Source organism: Kogia breviceps, chromosome 12, assembly GCF_026419965.1.
Source record: "Kogia breviceps isolate mKogBre1 chromosome 12, mKogBre1 haplotype 1, whole genome shotgun sequence".
NCBI lineage: Eukaryota > Metazoa > Chordata > Mammalia > Artiodactyla > Physeteridae > Kogia > Kogia breviceps.
This window is the reverse complement of record NC_081321.1, coordinates 45,086,132-45,104,026: the sequence shown is the minus strand read 5'-3', so window position 1 is coordinate 45,104,026 and position 17,895 is coordinate 45,086,132. Positions and strand designations below refer to the sequence as shown.

Here is a 17,895-nt window from a genome sequence, read left to right as displayed (position 1 = left end):
CATGTATCTTGAAACCCACATCCTTAGGGACCCAACACCTTAAAGACCAATCAGAATTCTTCATCTGGTCTCTGCATCCCTAAGCCCAGGCTTCCAAAATAGCGAGAGGGAAAGAAGAGGCATTTCTGTGAAGGAATTTGGATTCAATAATTTATTTTCTATATAGTGACAGCAACGGGAGTAAATACACAAGGTCTTTTTTATTAATTAAGAAAAAAAAAGGTGAAAAAAAACCAGAAGGAACAAATGAAGAAGACCATAATGCTTATGATACATCAGCCACATGGTCAGAAAACCCATTTCTAAAGAACAAAAGTTGCTGGTGTCATGGAGTTTTATTGCATTCAACAGGGGAAAGGTAGATGGTTGGAATGAAAAAGATCCATCAGCCTCCTGACAGGAACATATTATAGGGACTCCTCTTGTCACTTCCTTTGGAGCAGAAGATGGAGGGGCAGGAGGAATTCTCCTTTATGACCTCATGACTTCTTGTGAGACAGATCAGTCCAGGCAGATACAGAGCACGAGTCTTTGTACCCCACAGGCCACCTGCTGGTGCCCATCTTTATGTTTTAGAGAAGTGCAGAAGCCTCAGGGGGGATGTAGGATCACAAGAATGGCTGCCTGAGCCCCAGGGGCATTGTGGGGAAGGGAGTACACTATCTCAGCTCATCAGGGTCTGCTACATTCTGAGAATATCACGTATTAACTCAACTATCTTTGGAGGGGGCCAGGTTATGGCTCTGACTCCTCTCTGGGGGTGGAGAGTGAAGATGACAAAGGCGGCCATCTGTCCCCTGAGAGACACAGTAGCAGTATAAGATGAACAGAATAACAAATCCAACTGGAAAAAGGGTTTGGGAAGGAGAGGGGAAGTAAGTATGCTAGGCGCACACCTCCAGGCGGTAGAGGAGGTTCCCACATGTGAGACTTCCATTCTCTTGAAATAACCAGGGTTAACCCAGGTAGAGATATTCCCTTCTGCTGGGTCTAAAACCTTAGGGGTGGCTAGACATGAAGAAAGGAAATTTAACATGGGGAGTGAACCTTATACCCCTGGCTCATCCTCCCAGCCTCCAGAACTGGCCACACCCCCAATGAAGGGCTCCAGCTCCAGGAGGGATGTGAGGTCCTGGTGAAGAGCAGCAACAGTCAAACACCTTCACCCAGGATTCAACACTGTGGCCATCTCTGGTGGGGGTGAACGTGGGGTGAGGGAAGAGACTGGAGAGTAGTCAACCCTCAACAGAGACCTCCAATTCCTTGCATAATCATAAGGGTCCTCAGAGGTCCCACCTCCATGAGCTGCCAGCCCACCCACCATTCTCCACCCCAGCCACATAAGATTGGCCATATCCCATCGTATGTGTGCATGCCTGCACCCACATCTGTAGTATTTTGAGAATCTTCCATCCCAGGGGCTACCGGGAAGGAAGTGTGCCACAGTGAGCTCTATAAAGTTATCAGCAAAATTCAGACACTCTTAGTTCATCCCACACAGCAAAGTGCATCCAGAGTAGCAGCTTGAGCCAGGTCCATCTGTCCAGTCAGGTCCTGAAGATGGCAAACAACACCCTTCCCCCAGCTCCTCCTATGTTATGGAAACAACAGGACATTTTACAAAGATCAAGGCACTTGGGAGAGAGTCAACAGTAACACTCTAATGAAGCAAGCAGACTTGTTGGAGGGGAAGGGAGAAGGAAAGGAAGAGGAGAGAGGACAATGTATTTCTGAGGGCCAGGAAGAGCCTACTCAACAAGACTGAGTTATTTGGATGGAAGGAGCCTATAGCCTGAAGTTAGCAAAAGAGAAAGAGCAGAAGCAGTGGCCAGAATATCCACAATTCCCCCGAGCCTCTCAGAACCCCACCACCTGGAACACACAGCAGCAGTCGCCATGTCCAACTCAGGCAGTCTCTTAGGCAAAGATGTTGGTAATAAAATCCAGGAATCGCTTAGCATACTGCTCAGGATGGACAGTAGAAATCTCTGCCCCTGCCTGTGAGAGGAGGTATGGAACATGGTGTCAGGCCCTGCACCCCTCCCCGACTCCCCACTCTCAGTTCCACTCCAGATCATTTCCATACCCAACCCTTCATCCTTCTGCCACCCCACTGCTCTGGCACAAGAGGCTCTTGAATAGTCAAGACAAAAAAGGAAAGGCTTTAGAGAACCCTCACCCCATGCTTGACAGTTTTGGCTGCGTGAGCTGCTTTCTTCTTGGCATCATACTGTGTCAGGATGTCAATGAGGCCCATGAAATACACCTCCTTCTGAGGGGCCCCTGGGGAGAGAGACCAGCAATGAAGAGCAAGTACAGTCCCAATTCCCTCTCCCCAGGAACCAGTCAGATCTGTTTTGAAAAGCTAAACAGCCTCTCCACCCACCACCCTGGTCTCTGTCCTCCAGGAACCACCCTCCCCACCCAGGCTCTTTCTCACCCTCAGCACTCCGGATGGCATAGACATCAATGAAGGATTCGAACTCTCCAGGGCCCAGGGGCCGGTGGGAATGGATGTAGCCGCCGATACCCTCAGGGGAAGTGCCATAGGAGCCCACCAGAGCAGGAGGTCCGGTCAGGGCACAGTCCCCATCCCCCTCTGACTCCTCCTCCCGCACAGGCCCCTCCTCCTCCGGTTCAGAGCCGCGAATGATGTCGTGGATGCCCAGAAGAAGGCTGTAGTCCATGATCTTCAGCTGCACTAGGAACTGAGACCCCACTGACAAATCAGAAGCCCCAGATCTCCCTCTCCACTCCCAGGTACCACCCTTATACCTCCGTCCCTGAACTTCCGGGGCCCTCCCGGGGAGGGAGGGTTGGGAGTATACCATTACCCTTTATTACCTAATTGTCCTGTGTATCTAAGATCATTCTTTTAGCTCAAGCCAGCCACCCCCTCCATAAGTCACCTCTAGAGGATTTTCATGACTCATACCCAACTCCCCTACATGCAGACAAAGGGAAGGGGAGGAGTTCCCTTGTATTGTGAATGGACAACTGCCCTGTGGGGAGCAAAAAAGGGAAACAAAGCCATTTCCCACAGCACCCCAACCATCACCTCCACATCTCTCTTTAGCTTCTCTAGAAAGACTTTCTTCTCCTCTTCAGCAATATAAACTTTCTGGTTCTTGTTGAGAAAGTCCATATCCTTAAGGGTGGGCAATTCTTTAACCTGAGAATAGGTAAAGGGACATCTTGGGAATACAGCCCTTACCCCACGCTCTCAGAAAACCCTGCTCTATGTAGGGCTTTGTCTCTGACTCTGGGGTGTCTAGAGGAGACAGATTTACAGCCCATCTCTCATCTGACTTCACACTAGGATGCCGCCCAGAGCCTGTTCTTACCTCTGGCGGTTTCCCCAGACTCAGCCACTGTGGCTGTACCCCAAATCACAACCCACTACTTTCTGCCTATGGTTTCAGTCCAGAACCTCCATTCTGACTTTTCTTTCTTCTTCTGAAGCAAAAACAGCTGCTTGAAAACAGAGCTCAGAATGGGAGGCGGCTGGTAAGCATTTTGCTCTTGAAATCTGACATTTTCACGCATCCCCAAACCTTCCACATGGACTAACCCATGCCAGTGACAAAGAAGCTCTTCCCCCTGCCCCTGCCAAACAATCCCTGGGTCAGGAAAAGTTTACATCTCTCTTCTTTTTGGTGGTTTAAGATAAGAATAAATAGCTGGGGATCCCTACCTCTTTATCCAAGAAGGTCCCTTTGATCTGCCCTCCCCCATCCCTCACCCTATCATTTAAAATTATATCACCTTCTCCTTATCGCTGGCTTCCCGGGACACTAGGGAACCCTGTGGAGAAACCCAAAGACAAAGTCAGCAGAAGTGGCTAAAAGAACAGTCAGGACCCAACTCCTAAGACAAGTCCTCAAACCCACAGCCTTCTTTCCTTTAAAATGAATCATCCAGTGCCCTCCCTGGCCATTCCCTACCCTCAGGTCATCAGAAGCCTCCCCTTCAGCCCTCACCTCCTCTCCTTACCTTGAGGTCATACTTCCTGTGCACAGGGAGACGGTGGCTAAACATGTTGCGCATCACAAGCATGTAGCTGTCTTCATTGTCCACGCTAACCCGGTACATCCCCAGGAACTGGGGCAGCAATGTGTTGCCATGGCACTTCACAATGTACTGGGGTGGAAGGGAGGAAGGAAGGGGAAGAGGCTGAGCAGCTCAGGGATGGGAATTCAAATGCTACTATTCCATAGGGATTCAAGTAGAGAGGTTACAGAAGGTCCGAAGTAGTGTGGGGACTTTCTAACGATGCCCCTGGTATCCATGCAGTTTCTGAATCATCATCTCCTTTCATTTATCCCATGTGTATAATGTCTCTTAAATTTAAAGCGCCATCTCTCCTTTCGTCTTTATTATTCTTTGAGATGGGGAAGGGTACGTATTATCCCTCTTTATACACAAGTAGTCACAGAACCAGTAGTAGAAATTACATCAACAAAATGATTTTATCTAGACCAGGGGTCCCCAACTCGCGGGCTGCGGACCGGTACCAGTCCTCGGCCTGTTAGGAAGCGGGCCACACGCAGGAGGTGAGCGGCAGGCGAGCTCCCCATCGCTCACATTACAGCCTGAACCATCGCCCCGCCCCCGGCCCCAGCTCCAGTCAGTGGAAAAACTGTCTTCCACGAAACCGGTCCCTGGTGCCAAAAAGGTTGGGGACCACGGATCTAGACCAATGTTCTTTGGTGGGCTAGACTCCCACAGTAAAAATGTTCGCAAGATGGCCTATAATCTGGATTCTTAAAAAAAATTCCTCTTTCAATGCTACAATCTCCCTCAGTGTTGCTGCCTACTTCTCTTCATAGCCAACCTTCTCAGAAAATTAGTCAGCCATGAGTCCACTTCCTCTCTCTCATTCATACCTCAAACCACTGAAATCAGATTATACCCCATTTCTCCTCTGAAATTTCTCTACTCCTCACTGCCTCAAATCCCTCAGTTGCCAATCTCATGGGTATCTAGTCATCATCCTATTTCAACTGGCTGGCACTTGATACTACTGACCAGCCTCTCCTTAAAACGCTCTTCACCCTGAGCTCCCATCACACCACTCCTCTCTATCCTCAAATCCTGTGTGGAATGCAGTAGGGCATAAATCATTAAAAGCATCTGACAACTCTCGCCAAAAAGACCCTGACGTGGTGCTGGCCCTTGGGGCTTCAGTCTCAGCCTCACCGTCAGCCACATGAGAGGAAGAGGTCTCTAGATCTGTCCCCTGGCAGGGACTTCTGGGGCAGAACTGGGGATAGAGGCCTGCGGGAAGGAGGAAAACACAACCACAGCAGAGCCTCTGGGCAGCAGTGACCACGTGGCCTTACTTTTGTTCCCATCTTCCCTCCTTGTTTCCCTCCTTGGGGCCATGGGCATGGCTTTAGAGAGCCAGGGTAGTCTGGTCACTAGGAGGAGGAGATGAAAACGTTTTTGCTCCTTTGAACCTGATGGAGGAGGCCATTTGTATTTGGAAAATGCTCTATACATTGGGGACTGCCTGTATTTGGAAGATTCATTAACTCTTAGCATCCTGTTCTCAGCCTCCAAGCTGTATTGAGAAGTTACTAGTTTGTATTTTTATTAAGCCTTAAAACTTCTTTTATGTGCATTTGGTGCCAACTTTTTTGTAGAGCTGTATTAAAAACAGCAAACTTGTGTTCATGTCTCTATGTAACTTTGAGAGGAGCATTCTGTTATTTTTACAAGGCAGGAGTGTGTATAGCTGTTGAATTAAACTTAGCAATCACGTTAAAAAAAAAAAAAAAAGCGTCAGACGACTCTTAGTCTCCTTTATGGGCTCTTTTCTCCTCTTGCTCCTGAAGGTTCTTTCCTCAACCTTCTTTTCATTTCACTCTACACATCCATAATCTTAAACCCGAACGAACTTTTTGGCCAACCCAATATAATACATTCATGGCAATAATTACCATTTATTCACCTACAGTTCTGAAATCTAGACTTCTAATCTAGTCCCATACCCCAACCACTTATGGGACATCTATATCTGCATGAAATGAAGAAACCACAAACTCGACATGCCTAAATCCGAACTGTCTTCCTCCAAAAACCTGTTTCTTTTTCTGCTTCCCAAAAGTTTGTCACTGGGCACCCAGTTATCCCTAAGCAGGAATTTGGAGCGCCTCTGCCTTAATTCTCACAATTCTCCCAAAGGTCTTCCTTTCCATCTCCACTGCATCATCCCTCCAGGCCTTTGTCATTTCTCACCTGGACTATTACAATTACCTCCTAACTGGTATCTCCAACTCTCAGTATTTCCCTCCTGCAATCCATTCTCTAAAATGCTGACACAGGGATATTTCCAAATAACATATAGATCACTCCCCTGCAAACCACCTTCAGGATAAAGCCCAAACTCTGTGTGTGGCTTATAAAACCCTCACAGCCTGGCTCCTGCCCAACTGTTTTTCCACAATACCTTATCCCAGCCACACTGAATTTCTTGCAGTTCCACAACACCAAGCTCTCTCATGGCTCTGTGCCTTTACAAGTGCTGTTTTCCTTTGCCTAGAGTGCTCTCTTCCTCCTTGTCCAATGGCTGGTCCCTATTAGTCATACAAGAATCAACTTCTAGGATACTCCCTCTAAAAAACTCTCTTTGAGCCTACCAAGTACACCTCCTGCTCCAGGTGAGTTGGGATGCTCTTCCTCTGCCACCCCAGAGCATCCCCTAGATACCTTTACTCCTTGCATGCAGCTTGCTGTGTGCTAACTAACGCTAGCTTACTGGTCTCTGCCATTAGAACAAGAGAAACTCAAGGGCCACGTCCATTTCATTCACCTCTTTCACTACTGCCTAACATAATAAGACCTAATAACAACAGACATCCAATATTTGTTGAATAACCAGAAACTCTTTTAGAATCTTTCATTTATCCCTTGCTCATTGATTCTGGTGAGATTTTTCTTCAGTAGAAAGATATTCAGGCATGTTTTTACTCCCAAAATAGTCCAGAAACTTCACATTCCAAATTCCTCTGATCAGATAGAATAGTTTCCCTAATCCCACTTAGGGCTGGATATGATCATGGCTTCTCTCCTCCAGTCTATCCCAATTGTGCACTTATCCTGGTTTTCTCCCCAAACTGCATTTATTCCTGATAGTACATTTGGTGTTAACACTTCATCTAATTCTGACTTAGTCTAAAGTTTATAGTTTGCTATACATGTACCCTTTATGTATCTATCAATTCACAGAGGTTTTAGATTAGAAGTGCCAAGTGAGAAGGAACACGAACTCTTCTATTTAATCAAACACAAATCAGTATGCAGAGGTTCTCTTTTTGAAATGCCTTGTTTTCAAAAGTATGATGTCAAATGCTTCTTGGGGAGTCAAATGGGCCATAGGGAGGAAGACGCATAGGAAGTCTCCCAAGCGTTCTGGAGCTGAGTTATGAGTAGGGAGGGGAAGAATGAGGCTGGAGAGAGACCCGACCTGATGGTAGTTGGAGAGGTTGCTATGCATGTCAGCAATGTCCTCACTGGATACTTCTTTGATGACCAGAGTCCGATCATAGGAGATAAGGAAGCGACCATCACTGCCTTCACTTTCACTTGGGGGACTTCGGGTAAGGGATACCTGGGGACACAAAATAGGCTAGAAGCTCTTTTCCTCCCCTTTACATGGAGATGCAAGTCTAGGACAGTGGCCAACTGAACACACCTGAAAGTGGATAAAATCTTGACGTAAGAGGATGAGCAAGGGTTCTAAATTTGGTGTCCATATATGGACTAAACGAAATTGAAAGCAAAATTTTAAATGTACCTACATTTCCCCCCAAGGACAGGGTTTATAGCTTTCTTCAGATTTTTTTAGATGCTTGTGACCACAAAAAAGTAAAGAATACCTGTAAAGGCCCTCATTTCTCCAAACATGACTGTCCCAGGGATTCCCCAGTTGTTAGGGAGAGAGGACTATCCTCACCCAATGGACTCTCACCAAGTAATCCTGGTCATCAATACCAAATCGATCACGCAGGTTCCTGAAGACCTGGGGACAATACTCCTTGAACTTGAAATGACTGGGCAGATTTTCCCTGCAATAGGGGTTTTCAAGATAAGAAACAAAGTAACAATATTACCTTATATTTATGTAGGGCTTGACACTTTATAAAGCACCTTCACACATATTACCTTATTTGATTCTCATAAAACCCTTGTGAGGTCCTTTAAAGGTGTATTATTCCCATTTTATAGAAGGGGAGACTGGCTCAGGGTGGTTGAGTGACCTGATGAAGTCACATGACTGGTAAGCGGCTTAAGTAGAACCAGGATCTACTGCCCATCCAAACAGCAGCATTTCCCAAATCTCAAGCAAGTCAGAGACATCTCTAAATAAGCAATAGGTCTTGAATGGCATCTTCTGATACTAGGAGGGATTACAGGACTCAGGTATTTCTTTCAGGGAGTCCCTCTCAGAAACTAATGGTAATGGCATCTAAACGTATTTATTGCTTTGTGAATCTCCAGGCTATAGGAGAGGTAAACTAGTACACATAGATAAGGGTGTAAGGAACATTGGAAATTATTTTAGTGGTTTCTTTACAAAATACTGAATTTCTGCATTGGAAGGAAGGTTAGACAATACAATAACAACTTGTAAGTTGCCTTCTAAATCTAAAACCTTCAACTCATTCAATCTTAACTCTTAAAATTATTCTCTCTTCTAGGAAGGTTGACATGAGAAGGGTGGGGATTCCCACATACCTGCGGAAAAGGTGATTGTTGACCTTGATCTTGGAGCTGGCCTTAAAGTCATCTGGCAGCAGCATCACCGGGGGAGGCACCTGGCTGAGCTCATTGATCTGATAAGCCAAAACAAGAACAGGAAGGCAGTGAGTAGGGGTGTGGAGAGCTACTTATACACTGTGTCTGGGCAAGAGTCAGAAATGGGCAACTCAAACCTCATTCCCTTAAAAATGCTGGTTATGCGTATGCTTGACAAAGGTGAGAGTATGTGTCTGCCATCTTCTGCTGCCCAAGGCCTGCAGTAAGCAACCCTTGCACACAAACCCTCACACTCCTGCCCCCGTGGAACTTCATGCTCACAACAGTCATTTTATATTAGGCAAACTCTGTAAGCAACTCTGGACTATTTTTTAAAGCTGTGACAAATTCTAGAGGAAAAAAATACCCTCAGCAGACTCAAGACATTCAAGACAAACAGTTCCATGCTCCACTGGAAACAAAAGGCGTTTTCAAAGTACAAGGAGAGTTAAGGGTACTCTGAGGGGTCAATAGCAGTGAGAATGAAACATCCATATCCTGAAGGAGGCATCTCCTAACAAACAGGACCAGTCCTTCCAGACCACTCTGACCCAGTTCTCTGTAGTAGGTCCCCGCCTGCCTAGGTGTAAGATAAGAGAAAAACAGCTGATTTCAGAGGGAATGCAGGCAGGCAAAGGATATGAGCTCATTAGGCATCTGTTCACTGAAGTCAAGCCAACCCACAGCCCAAAGGATGCAAGCATCACATGCTCTCCTCAGCCCCAAGAATCAGCAGTCTGCTAATTCAGGATGGAAAGGGGAATCCTGCACTAAGAAATGCCCAGGAGATGTGCCTTCTCCCCACTGTTGCCACAGTATCTTTCACGCACCCTTATCACTTGACTCTAACCTCTAGTTTACGTAAGTTCCCCACCTGGGTTGTGATCTCTGGTAAGGACCAGTTCTAGTCGTCTGCATCACTCAGGTGCCTAGCTAGCACAATATTTGGCCCACAGTGGTCCTGAAGTGTTTATTAACTGAATAAACAGATACCTTGCCTATCCTTACTTGATCATTTGACAGAGGTTATGAAGTGTAGTCTAACCTAAATCCCATACACTGCAATGAAAAACCAGCTCCTTTCAGTCTCAGTAGAAAAGGAGGACAGGACATATTCCTCCAGAAAAAAAAAAAAAGCCACTAGAGATTCCCAGCCTAAAATTCAGCTACAATTCTTCATGCCCCCTCCTTGTCACCTGCTGTTAAGCAGGCTGAATCATCACTAAGACATATGTTCAAGGAATATCTCCATTCCAGACCCTTGAAGTAAATGTGTGCTGGCTGGAGGGTGGGGTATTGGGGCTAAAGTATGTATACCTAGGGAAGCTGAGGCAGGTCTTATGTGTAATTCCCCAATCCTTACCAAAGGAAAACCCTCCTTCTTAAGCTACCCAAAGGGATGGATGGATGAGTCACAACAGAGGCAGCCCACCTCCACCAGCCTTGCCCATACCAAGTGCCTTAGACTAAGCTGGGAGCAGTCCACAGAGCCACAAATGCAATAGGGAGCTGACACACCCCCAGATGACTTTCTAAGCCACAAATAAAAATGTGACAAAAACTGTATTCCTCCTCATCCCCTTCCACCTCCACAGCACTACATGACTATAATGTTTCAAGGAAGTCGAGTTTTTAAAATATTGCTTGGGGGCTTCCCTGATGGTGCAGTGATTGAGAATCCGTCTGCCAATGCAGGGGACACGGGTTCGACCTCTGGTCCAGAAAGATCTCACGTGCAGGGGAGCAACTAAGCCCGTGTGCCACAACTACTGAGCCCGCGTGCAGCAAATACTGAAGCCCGCGTGCCTAGAGTCTGTGCTCCGCAACAAGAGAAGCCACGGCAATGAGAAGCCCGCGCACCGCAACGAAAAGTAGCCCCTGCTCCCGCAACTAGAGAAAGCCCGCGGGCAGCAACAAAGACCCAACACAGCCAAAGATAAATAAAAAAATAAATTTAAAAAAAATTTTTAAAAATATTGCCTGTCACATTCAAGGTCACTGCATCCCTCCAATCCAGATCTGAGGGAAGGGGGGCAATGGCTGTGCTTCCTTCACCTGAGGTATCCTCAGGAAATCAGATGCGCTGGCCTCTTTTGGCCTCCTCCGGATTCCCAGGCCAACCATCTACAGCAGTTCCCTGATTCTAAAGTTCACCACCATAGTGTCCCCACGACCAGAGCTCCTGAGCCAGCTCTTTGGTCAAAGATGACCCCCACTTACACCAAATACCATTACTCCAGCCAGCAATGGGTTGCAATTAAAACCAAAGGCTCACATACATTAAATGCTGAGTAAGTGCAACCACTAGGCTCAGGGTGGGGTAGCTTCTCTGAAATGCTGTACCTCTGGAAGGGAAAGGAAGGGACATGCAGGATTAGAAGGTCCAGGAAGCCTGGAGCTTCCCCCAAAGCCAAGGTTCCAAAGTCATTGACGGCGGCTGTAAAGCAAGGTGCAAAGGAGAAGTGAACGATTCCCTTCATCCAGTTACCTTCTCCGCTCCCCTTCTACACTTACACTCTCACCGGAGACCTCACCACCAACAACCCAGAAGAGCTACTCTCCCTAATGTCCTTCCAGACGGAGCCGGGTCCTGGCCGGTCTCCGTAGCCTGAGGCTGGAACTGACTGGAAGGAGGCAGGGAGCTGGATTTCAGTTGGGGAAGATGGAACCAGAGTGGACGAGTAACGGGCGGAGGGAGAGACAAAAGTCTACGTTAAAAAAAAAAAAAAAGGTCTAGAGCGAGAAGGTACGCTGGGTGAAACACCTGAGGGTAGGTGGGCAGGGACCAGGACAGCCTGGGGGAAAAGTGGCAGCGCTAGGGGCTCCAGAGGCGGAAGCCTGGAAACAGACAAGCCCAAAGGAGCTGAGGGGTTCGGACAGGGCCTCCGCGGGGCCGGGGCCGGGTCTCACCGAGTGGGCTACGCCCCACAGGAACACGCCCATCAGCGGGTCGGTCGCCCGGAACACCTTCACCTTCTGCTGTACGAAATGCTTCTTCTTGGTTTTGGAAGCGAAGCCGAAACCCGTGCCGGAAGCCGCTGTCGGCGCCGGTACGGTGGCCGGCGGGACCGAGGAAGACGCCATAGTCTCCCGCACACCCAACCGAGTAAAAGCCGGAGCCGGCCGCGATGTGGTCTCCCGACCCCGGAAGCGGCGCTCACCTGCGCCTTCGTCACGTGACCGGAGGCTGTCCCGCAGGCGCGCGAGCAGGGCGGGGCAGGCTGACTCCGCCCCCTGGCGGCCGCCAGTCTGCCCCAACGCCCGCGCGTTGGCTGGACTCACCTGGCGGCGGGGCGTCGCACCGAAGCCTTTTGCCCTGAGGGCTGCGAGCAGTACGCCAGGCTCAGACCAGTCATCCAGGCGTAGGGGATGCTTCCTGGACTGGCCTGATTTAACCCCTCGGTCTAGGACTTCTTTGCTGTAAAGTCGCCGCCTTCCGGTTTTGCCCAGTTTCTAGGAATAACCTCCGCCCTGAAGCTAACCTCAAAGCATTTCTTTACGAAGTAGGAGATCCCTTAATTGGGTTTCGTGCTTTTAGAAAGACCTCTCAGGCATCATTCTGGAGGGTGACCAGAGTACTGCAAAAGTCTAGGCACGAGATGAGGAACTAAAACAATGACTATTGGGATGGAAAGAAGGGGCTGGCATCTAAAGGTATAGTTTGATGTCAGTTTATAAAATCCTTAGTGGATATGGGTTTCGAGGGAAAGGGAGACATTGAGAATGAATCCCAGGCTTCTGGCTAAGGTGTAGAGAGATGGCGGAAGGAGCAGTTTCGGTTGAAAACAAGAGTTCAATTTGGACCGTGTTTGAGGCACCTGAGGGCAGCCGGACATATGGGCCCAGAGTTCAGCAGAATGATCTGGGCTGGGGATAAAAGTTTAATTTTTGGGAAGAATCCGTAGGTGTGGATGACACCTCCCAGGGAGAGCCAGGAAAGGCTGAACCCTGGTATAGGCCACCATGTGAGAGGCTAGTGGGAGAAGACTGAGAAGGGGTGGCCAGAGAAGTAAAAGGGGCCAGGAGAGCAGGGTCACAAAAGCCAAGGGAGTTGAATTTCGAGAAGGAAGGAATGGAGAGCAGTGTCAAATGTCATGGAAAAGGTGAGGCAAGACAAGGAAGGAGTAGTGCCCTTTGTCTTGGGCAACTAGTGACCTTTGGAAAGCACTTTCAGCAGAACAAGAGCCAGATCCAGGAGGGCTGAAGGATGAATAGGAGGTGAGGAAGTGGGGAAGGGAAGCGTGGGACTTCATCAGGAAATCTGGTTGTGAGAAAATAAGGTGGGGAGTGGCTTATAGAGAAACACAGTAAAACACACTTTTTTTTTTTTTTTTTGCGGTACGCGGGCCTCTCACTGCTGTGGCCTCTCCCGTTGCGGAGCACAGGCTCCAGACACGCAGGCTCAGCGGCCATGGCTCACGGGCCCAGCCGCTCCACGGCATGTGGGATCTTCCCAGATGGGGGCACGAACCCACGTCCCCTGCATCGGCAGGCAGACTCTCAACCACTGCACCACCAGGGAAGCCCAGTAAAACACACTTTTAAGGGAGACCTTACCAAGGACAAGGGAAGAAATCACTGAGACAGAAGTTAATGAAGAAAATGCAAACTGCCCAAGAAAATGCAAACTGCATCACTTTTAGTTATTTTATATATTTTTGTTTTAGTTCCTTTCCTAATTTTTATTGGAGTATAGTTGCTTTACAATGTTATGTGTTTCTACTGTACAGCTATACATATACATATATCCCCTCTTTTTTGGATTTCCTTCCCATTTAGGTCACCACAGAGCACTGAGTAGAGTTCCCTGTGCTATTCAGTAGGTTCTCATTAGTTATTTTACATATTGAGTCTTTGTAAGTACCTCAGGAATGAAGATCTAGAAGGGCCTTGATTTAGTCCAGAGAAGGGAGATTTATCATTTGTCAGACGGGAGAAAGCAAAGGGATCTGTGTAGACAGAGGTAAGTGTGTAGGTGGGGGGTGGGGGTGGAGATGAAGAATTTCACACAGTCACCTTAATTTACCCTTTAAAACAGACAAAGTTGTTGCCTAAGAGAGGAGGGTGAGAAGTGATCTTGAGGAGTGAGGGTTTAGACCAGATGCTCTGGAGAGTGGGAGAGAAGACAGCGGGAACACACAGAAGGAACGTTAAACCAGCACCAAAGGTCCAGTTACCTCTGGGGCTCTGTTTTTAATTGCCCCAGTGTTTTGGTCGTGTGGCTTTCTCCACTTATTTCAGAAACTTTGAAGTAAGAGCAGAGAAGACAGGTAGGGCTATGCTCTAAAATGGGGGTTAGAAGGGTGATTGTGGTAAACAATCTTGGGACAAGAGAGCTGAGCTCTTGGCGAGGGAGGGATGCAGATGCACTAGAGGGATGGAACTGATGCTGGGGCTGAGGGTGGTCTGGGGAAAACAGTGAAGAAAACAGGATACCATTTTTTGTTAAAAATTACAAACAACCTAGATAGATATCCACCAACAGTGGAATGGTTGAATAAATTATAGGATACGTTTATGAAAAATCATGTTTTGTTTTGTTTTTTGCGGTACACGGGCCCCTCACTGTTGTGGCCTCTCCCGTTGCGGAGCACAGGCTCCGGACGCACAGGCTCAGTGGCCATGGCTCACGGGCCTAGCCGCTCCGCGGCATGTGAGATCTTACCGGACCGGGGCACGAATCCGTGTCCCCTGCATCAGCAGACGGACTCTCAACCACTGCGCCGCCAGGGAAGCCCCCATGTATTTTTTTAATGAGGTACATATGTATCTTGACATGAAAAGATCTCTAGGACATACTGTCAAGTGGGGAAAAAAAACCTGCATGTAAATATATGGAAAAACACCTGGAAGGATATATCCCACGCTGTCATAATGCCATTACATGCAGGGAAGGGAGTGAGACTGGGGAGGGATAAAGACTTACAACACCGGAGAGCCATCATTGAATTTATTTTATTTTAAAGGTATCTATGTACATCAAGTAAATACACACTGGGGTTGGTGCAGTTTGGTTTGTCTTCCACGCTGGCATGCAACATTTTGGCAGATGTGAGGGGGCAGGCCAGGTGCCCCTCGTGGAGACCCTGGCTCTCTGAAAGGAATGTGGTGAGGGGTTGGGAGGAGGGGGAGGAGGAGGATGTGGAGTGAAGCTTCTGGTGAAGGCTTTGTGTGTGTGTCGTTTCTTAAATATGTAAGTGAATTATATTTCCCTTACATCTTGCTAAAGAGAAGGCTGTTCCTCTGTCACCTCTCTCCTCATCTGCCCTACACCTTCACATTTTCTTCTGTGTTTTAAAAGAGTCATTTGGTGGCAAGATTACATAAAGCTCACTGGATTCTTGGGTGCCCTGCTGGCCGATATTAGCACAAGTCTCCAGGTGCACAGGTATCTTCCTTCCTCTCCACTTGAGTCTGGAGACAGCGTGGCTCACCAACCCCACCCTTTCCCTCTTTGCTTGGGGCAGGGGAGCCAGATTGAACCCCTTTCCTCAGAGCCAGGGGGTTTTCAATCTACTCTACAAATTCCTTGGGGTCTCTTAAGGACTGTTCAAGGGCTCCTCAACTAGTGAAGCATTTTCCACCAAACAACAAAAATGCAAACTGCCCAGGTCTGCGTCACTTTTAGCTATTCTTTATATCAGCGTTCTATATAAGATTGGTTCTGAAAAATGTTTGAATATCACTGCCTTAGATTTATTCTACACCCCTCTGGTATATATTTTTTTCCCCTGCATTTCTCCTTAATTGCTAAAAAGGGCCTAACAGGTAAAGGGAGAAAGGACTTTTTCCCTTGAAGGAGTCACAGGCCAATACAGGCTGTATTTACCAGCTGACACTCACACTGAGCTTTCTTTCCTGACTTAGAAACTAGGTGATGGGTTGCCCTGCTACCCTGTTCTTCCATCCCAGATAAGACTGGCTATCTGGACACCAGGTTATATTTCTTGATTTGGACTGGCTCGTGACCTCCACTCTCCATCCCTGCAGTTACCTGGAAAGCCACCTTAGCACCATGTGGTAGGACAGGATATGAAAATAAAACAATAGTCCTGTCAATTCCATAGGGAGCCCCCTGAGCCAAGCCCTTGGGCTCCTCCACCTCTAGAAAATCTGCCCTGCCCTTTTCTTTAAAGTGCACTTAATACCAGATGAGGACATTATAGAGGGAATTCTTTTCAGAAAAAAAACCATTTTTTAATGTGTATCATCGGGGAAAAGTCAGGCTCCAGCTTGAAAAGAAGGCATTTCGAGATACCCATTTTGCCAATGAACTGGAAGCCCCCAAACCAAAAGGTGGAGACGGGAAGAACATGAAACCCAATATGGGACAGAGAAAGGAATCCAGCCCATCACTGTGGCAAAAAAAATACTTAGGAATTTTCCAGTCTGTTTACCCCCAAAGCCAAAGAAGGAATCATTTTGCTTATGCTTGGCTATAACTATCACTGTGGACAGATGAGCAACCATTTGACAGATTATTGGAAATGGGTTGGCCTCCTCAATTTTTCAAAATAATTTTAAGCAGCTTTGGGTTCTGGTCATGAGCTCTGGGGTAGAGTATATCAAAAGGAGTTTTGAGGAGAAAGGGAAGTGGTCCCTTGAACAATCCATGTTCTTGGTTGTCCAGGGGGCACAGAAGAGGGAGGCAAAAGGCAGACTTCAGGGGGCAGAGGTGCACACCCAGAACCCCTCCGTTTGGGTGAGGGGTGTCTGAAGAAAATTCACCGTATAATTTAAGCAGTCCTTCCATTTTACCCTCCCCTGTGCTAAATGTGGAAAAGCAGGGAGGAAGAGTCTATTTCTGTATCTTCTCATGACGCTAAGACATTCTTCTGCTTAAGGCTTTGTGTGCGTGCGTGCGTGTGTGTGTGTGTGTGTGTGAAGGATCACAGCCCTCTAGCTCCCATTTTCCTTTTATCATCTCCGTGACTAACACCGTTCAGTGTGAGAGATGCATATATGAGAGAAAGAAGAAACGCTGACCCTCCTCCCTATGGCCCCAAATGAGGAGGGTATACTATGCTTAGAAATTGCTAAATACATCATTAGATACTAGAGAGTATGACAGAGAGAAGAGAGAGACATAGCAGCAGCTTTTGATATATAGATACAGAGTACAAAGAGATACAGAGTAAGAGAAGACATCAAACATAGTACAGTCAAACAACAAGGATTGGGGAGGGAGTTAGTATCAGAGACCACAGGTTTGCAGCATGCTGAGAGGAGAAGAGGCCTCAGTCCCTCTTAGAAACTGGGGAAGAAAGAGAAAGAGGTTGTGAGGAACCACCTTGCAGCCCGGTTACTGAAGAGGAACAGGGTGGCATCTGTACCAACTTGGGTTTACAGTCCTGTTCCTTTGATATCAACAACCAGACGCCACCCTCCCAGCTCCTGCTCCTCCCCCCGCAGGCCTTCCCTAACTCTTCCTCCCCCATTCCTACTGCTTGCTTCTCATGCCTTGCTGCCTGCGTGTGCCTGGCCCATTACTCTGGAAAACCCCTGGAGAGGGCTCAGCTTGGATGCCGCCCAGCAGGAGACTGGCCATGTTCTCTCGTTTCTCATTCTCCAAGGATGCAAGGTGGACAATAAAACAGGATCCCAGGGACCGTTTTGAGCCATAAAGCAACCCTGGCAAGAAGCCTGGTGACACACAAAAACCAGGAAGGTGCCTGTGCTGCTAGGAGAGCACAGGGAACGGGGGAGAGGACCCAGGACAGAGGTGAAGGTGGGGCTTGGAGGTGGGCACACAGCTGTTTTCCACCTCCACTAGCAAGATTGGAGGGGAGTGCTGATACAGCAGCTAGGGGAACAAAAAGTTAGACTTCCTGGGGCATTTGCTAAAGCTCATTAGTGATATATACAGATATGAGGAGTATAGGACACAGAGATCTCCCAAGGTCTCCTAATAACTAGGTTCTGTGACCTGTATAGGGGCTCTAGAGGGACACTGCCCTTGCCCACTTCTTTTGACATGTTGCAGCGACCCCTGGTGGCAGAAAGGCAGTACTGTGGTTCCCACTGTGGCCAAGCACAAGGCGGGAGGGTAGGCCAGTGCCTAGGGGACACCGGGCAGTTCTGATGTAGCCCCTTGGA

The 17,895-nt window shown here is 47.9% G+C and overlaps 2 protein-coding genes across 3 annotated transcripts in view; both read right to left on the bottom strand.

Annotated features, from left to right (window-relative positions):
• Positions 1-136: 136 nt before the first annotated feature.
• PIP4K2C (phosphatidylinositol-5-phosphate 4-kinase type 2 gamma) lies at positions 137-12,032 on the bottom strand. Of its 2 annotated transcripts, none has more exons than XM_059081135.2 (11): positions 11,710-12,032; positions 8,740-8,837; positions 7,973-8,069; positions 7,469-7,612; positions 3,994-4,140; positions 3,766-3,804; positions 3,059-3,172; positions 2,441-2,708; positions 2,180-2,283; positions 1,884-1,998; positions 137-1,591 (listed from the first exon to the last, which is right to left on the bottom strand). In XM_059081135.2, exons 1-10 carry the CDS (start codon positions 11,881-11,883, stop codon positions 1,918-1,920), a joined length of 1,266 nt encoding a protein of 421 aa, XP_058937118.1. In that variant the 5' UTR covers positions 11,884-12,032; the 3' UTR covers positions 137-1,591; positions 1,884-1,917. The 2 variants fall into 2 exon arrangements, with proteins under 2 accessions (XP_058937118.1, XP_058937119.1); XM_059081136.2 differs by having other exon boundaries at positions 1,873-1,998; positions 11,710-11,982.
• Positions 12,033-14,738: 2,706 nt separating this feature from the next.
• The window catches only part of KIF5A (kinesin family member 5A), a 29,032-nt gene continuing 25,875 nt past the window's right edge, over positions 14,739-17,895 (bottom strand). Inside the window, exon 29 of the mRNA XM_059080171.2 lies at positions 14,739-17,053. The gene's annotated coding sequence lies outside the window, so the exon portion shown is untranslated. The remainder of the gene's footprint in view (positions 17,054-17,895) is intronic.

What these genes read in the sequence shown, in the direction of transcription:
- PIP4K2C (XM_059081135.2), bottom strand. Translation starts at nt 11,883, where the DNA reads ATGGCGTCTTCCTCGGTCCCGCCGGCCACCGTACCGGCGCCGACAGCG. An exon ending in TGTGGGGCGTAGCCCACTCG is followed by an intron (nt 8,838 to 11,709) that starts GTGAGACCCGGC and finishes TTGGCTTATCAG; the next exon opens with ATCAATGAGCTCAGCCAGGT. An exon ending in TTGATGACCAGGATTACTTG is followed by an intron (nt 7,613 to 7,972) that starts GTGAGAGTCCAT and finishes TTGTGTCCCCAG; the next exon opens with GTATCCCTTACCCGAAGTCC.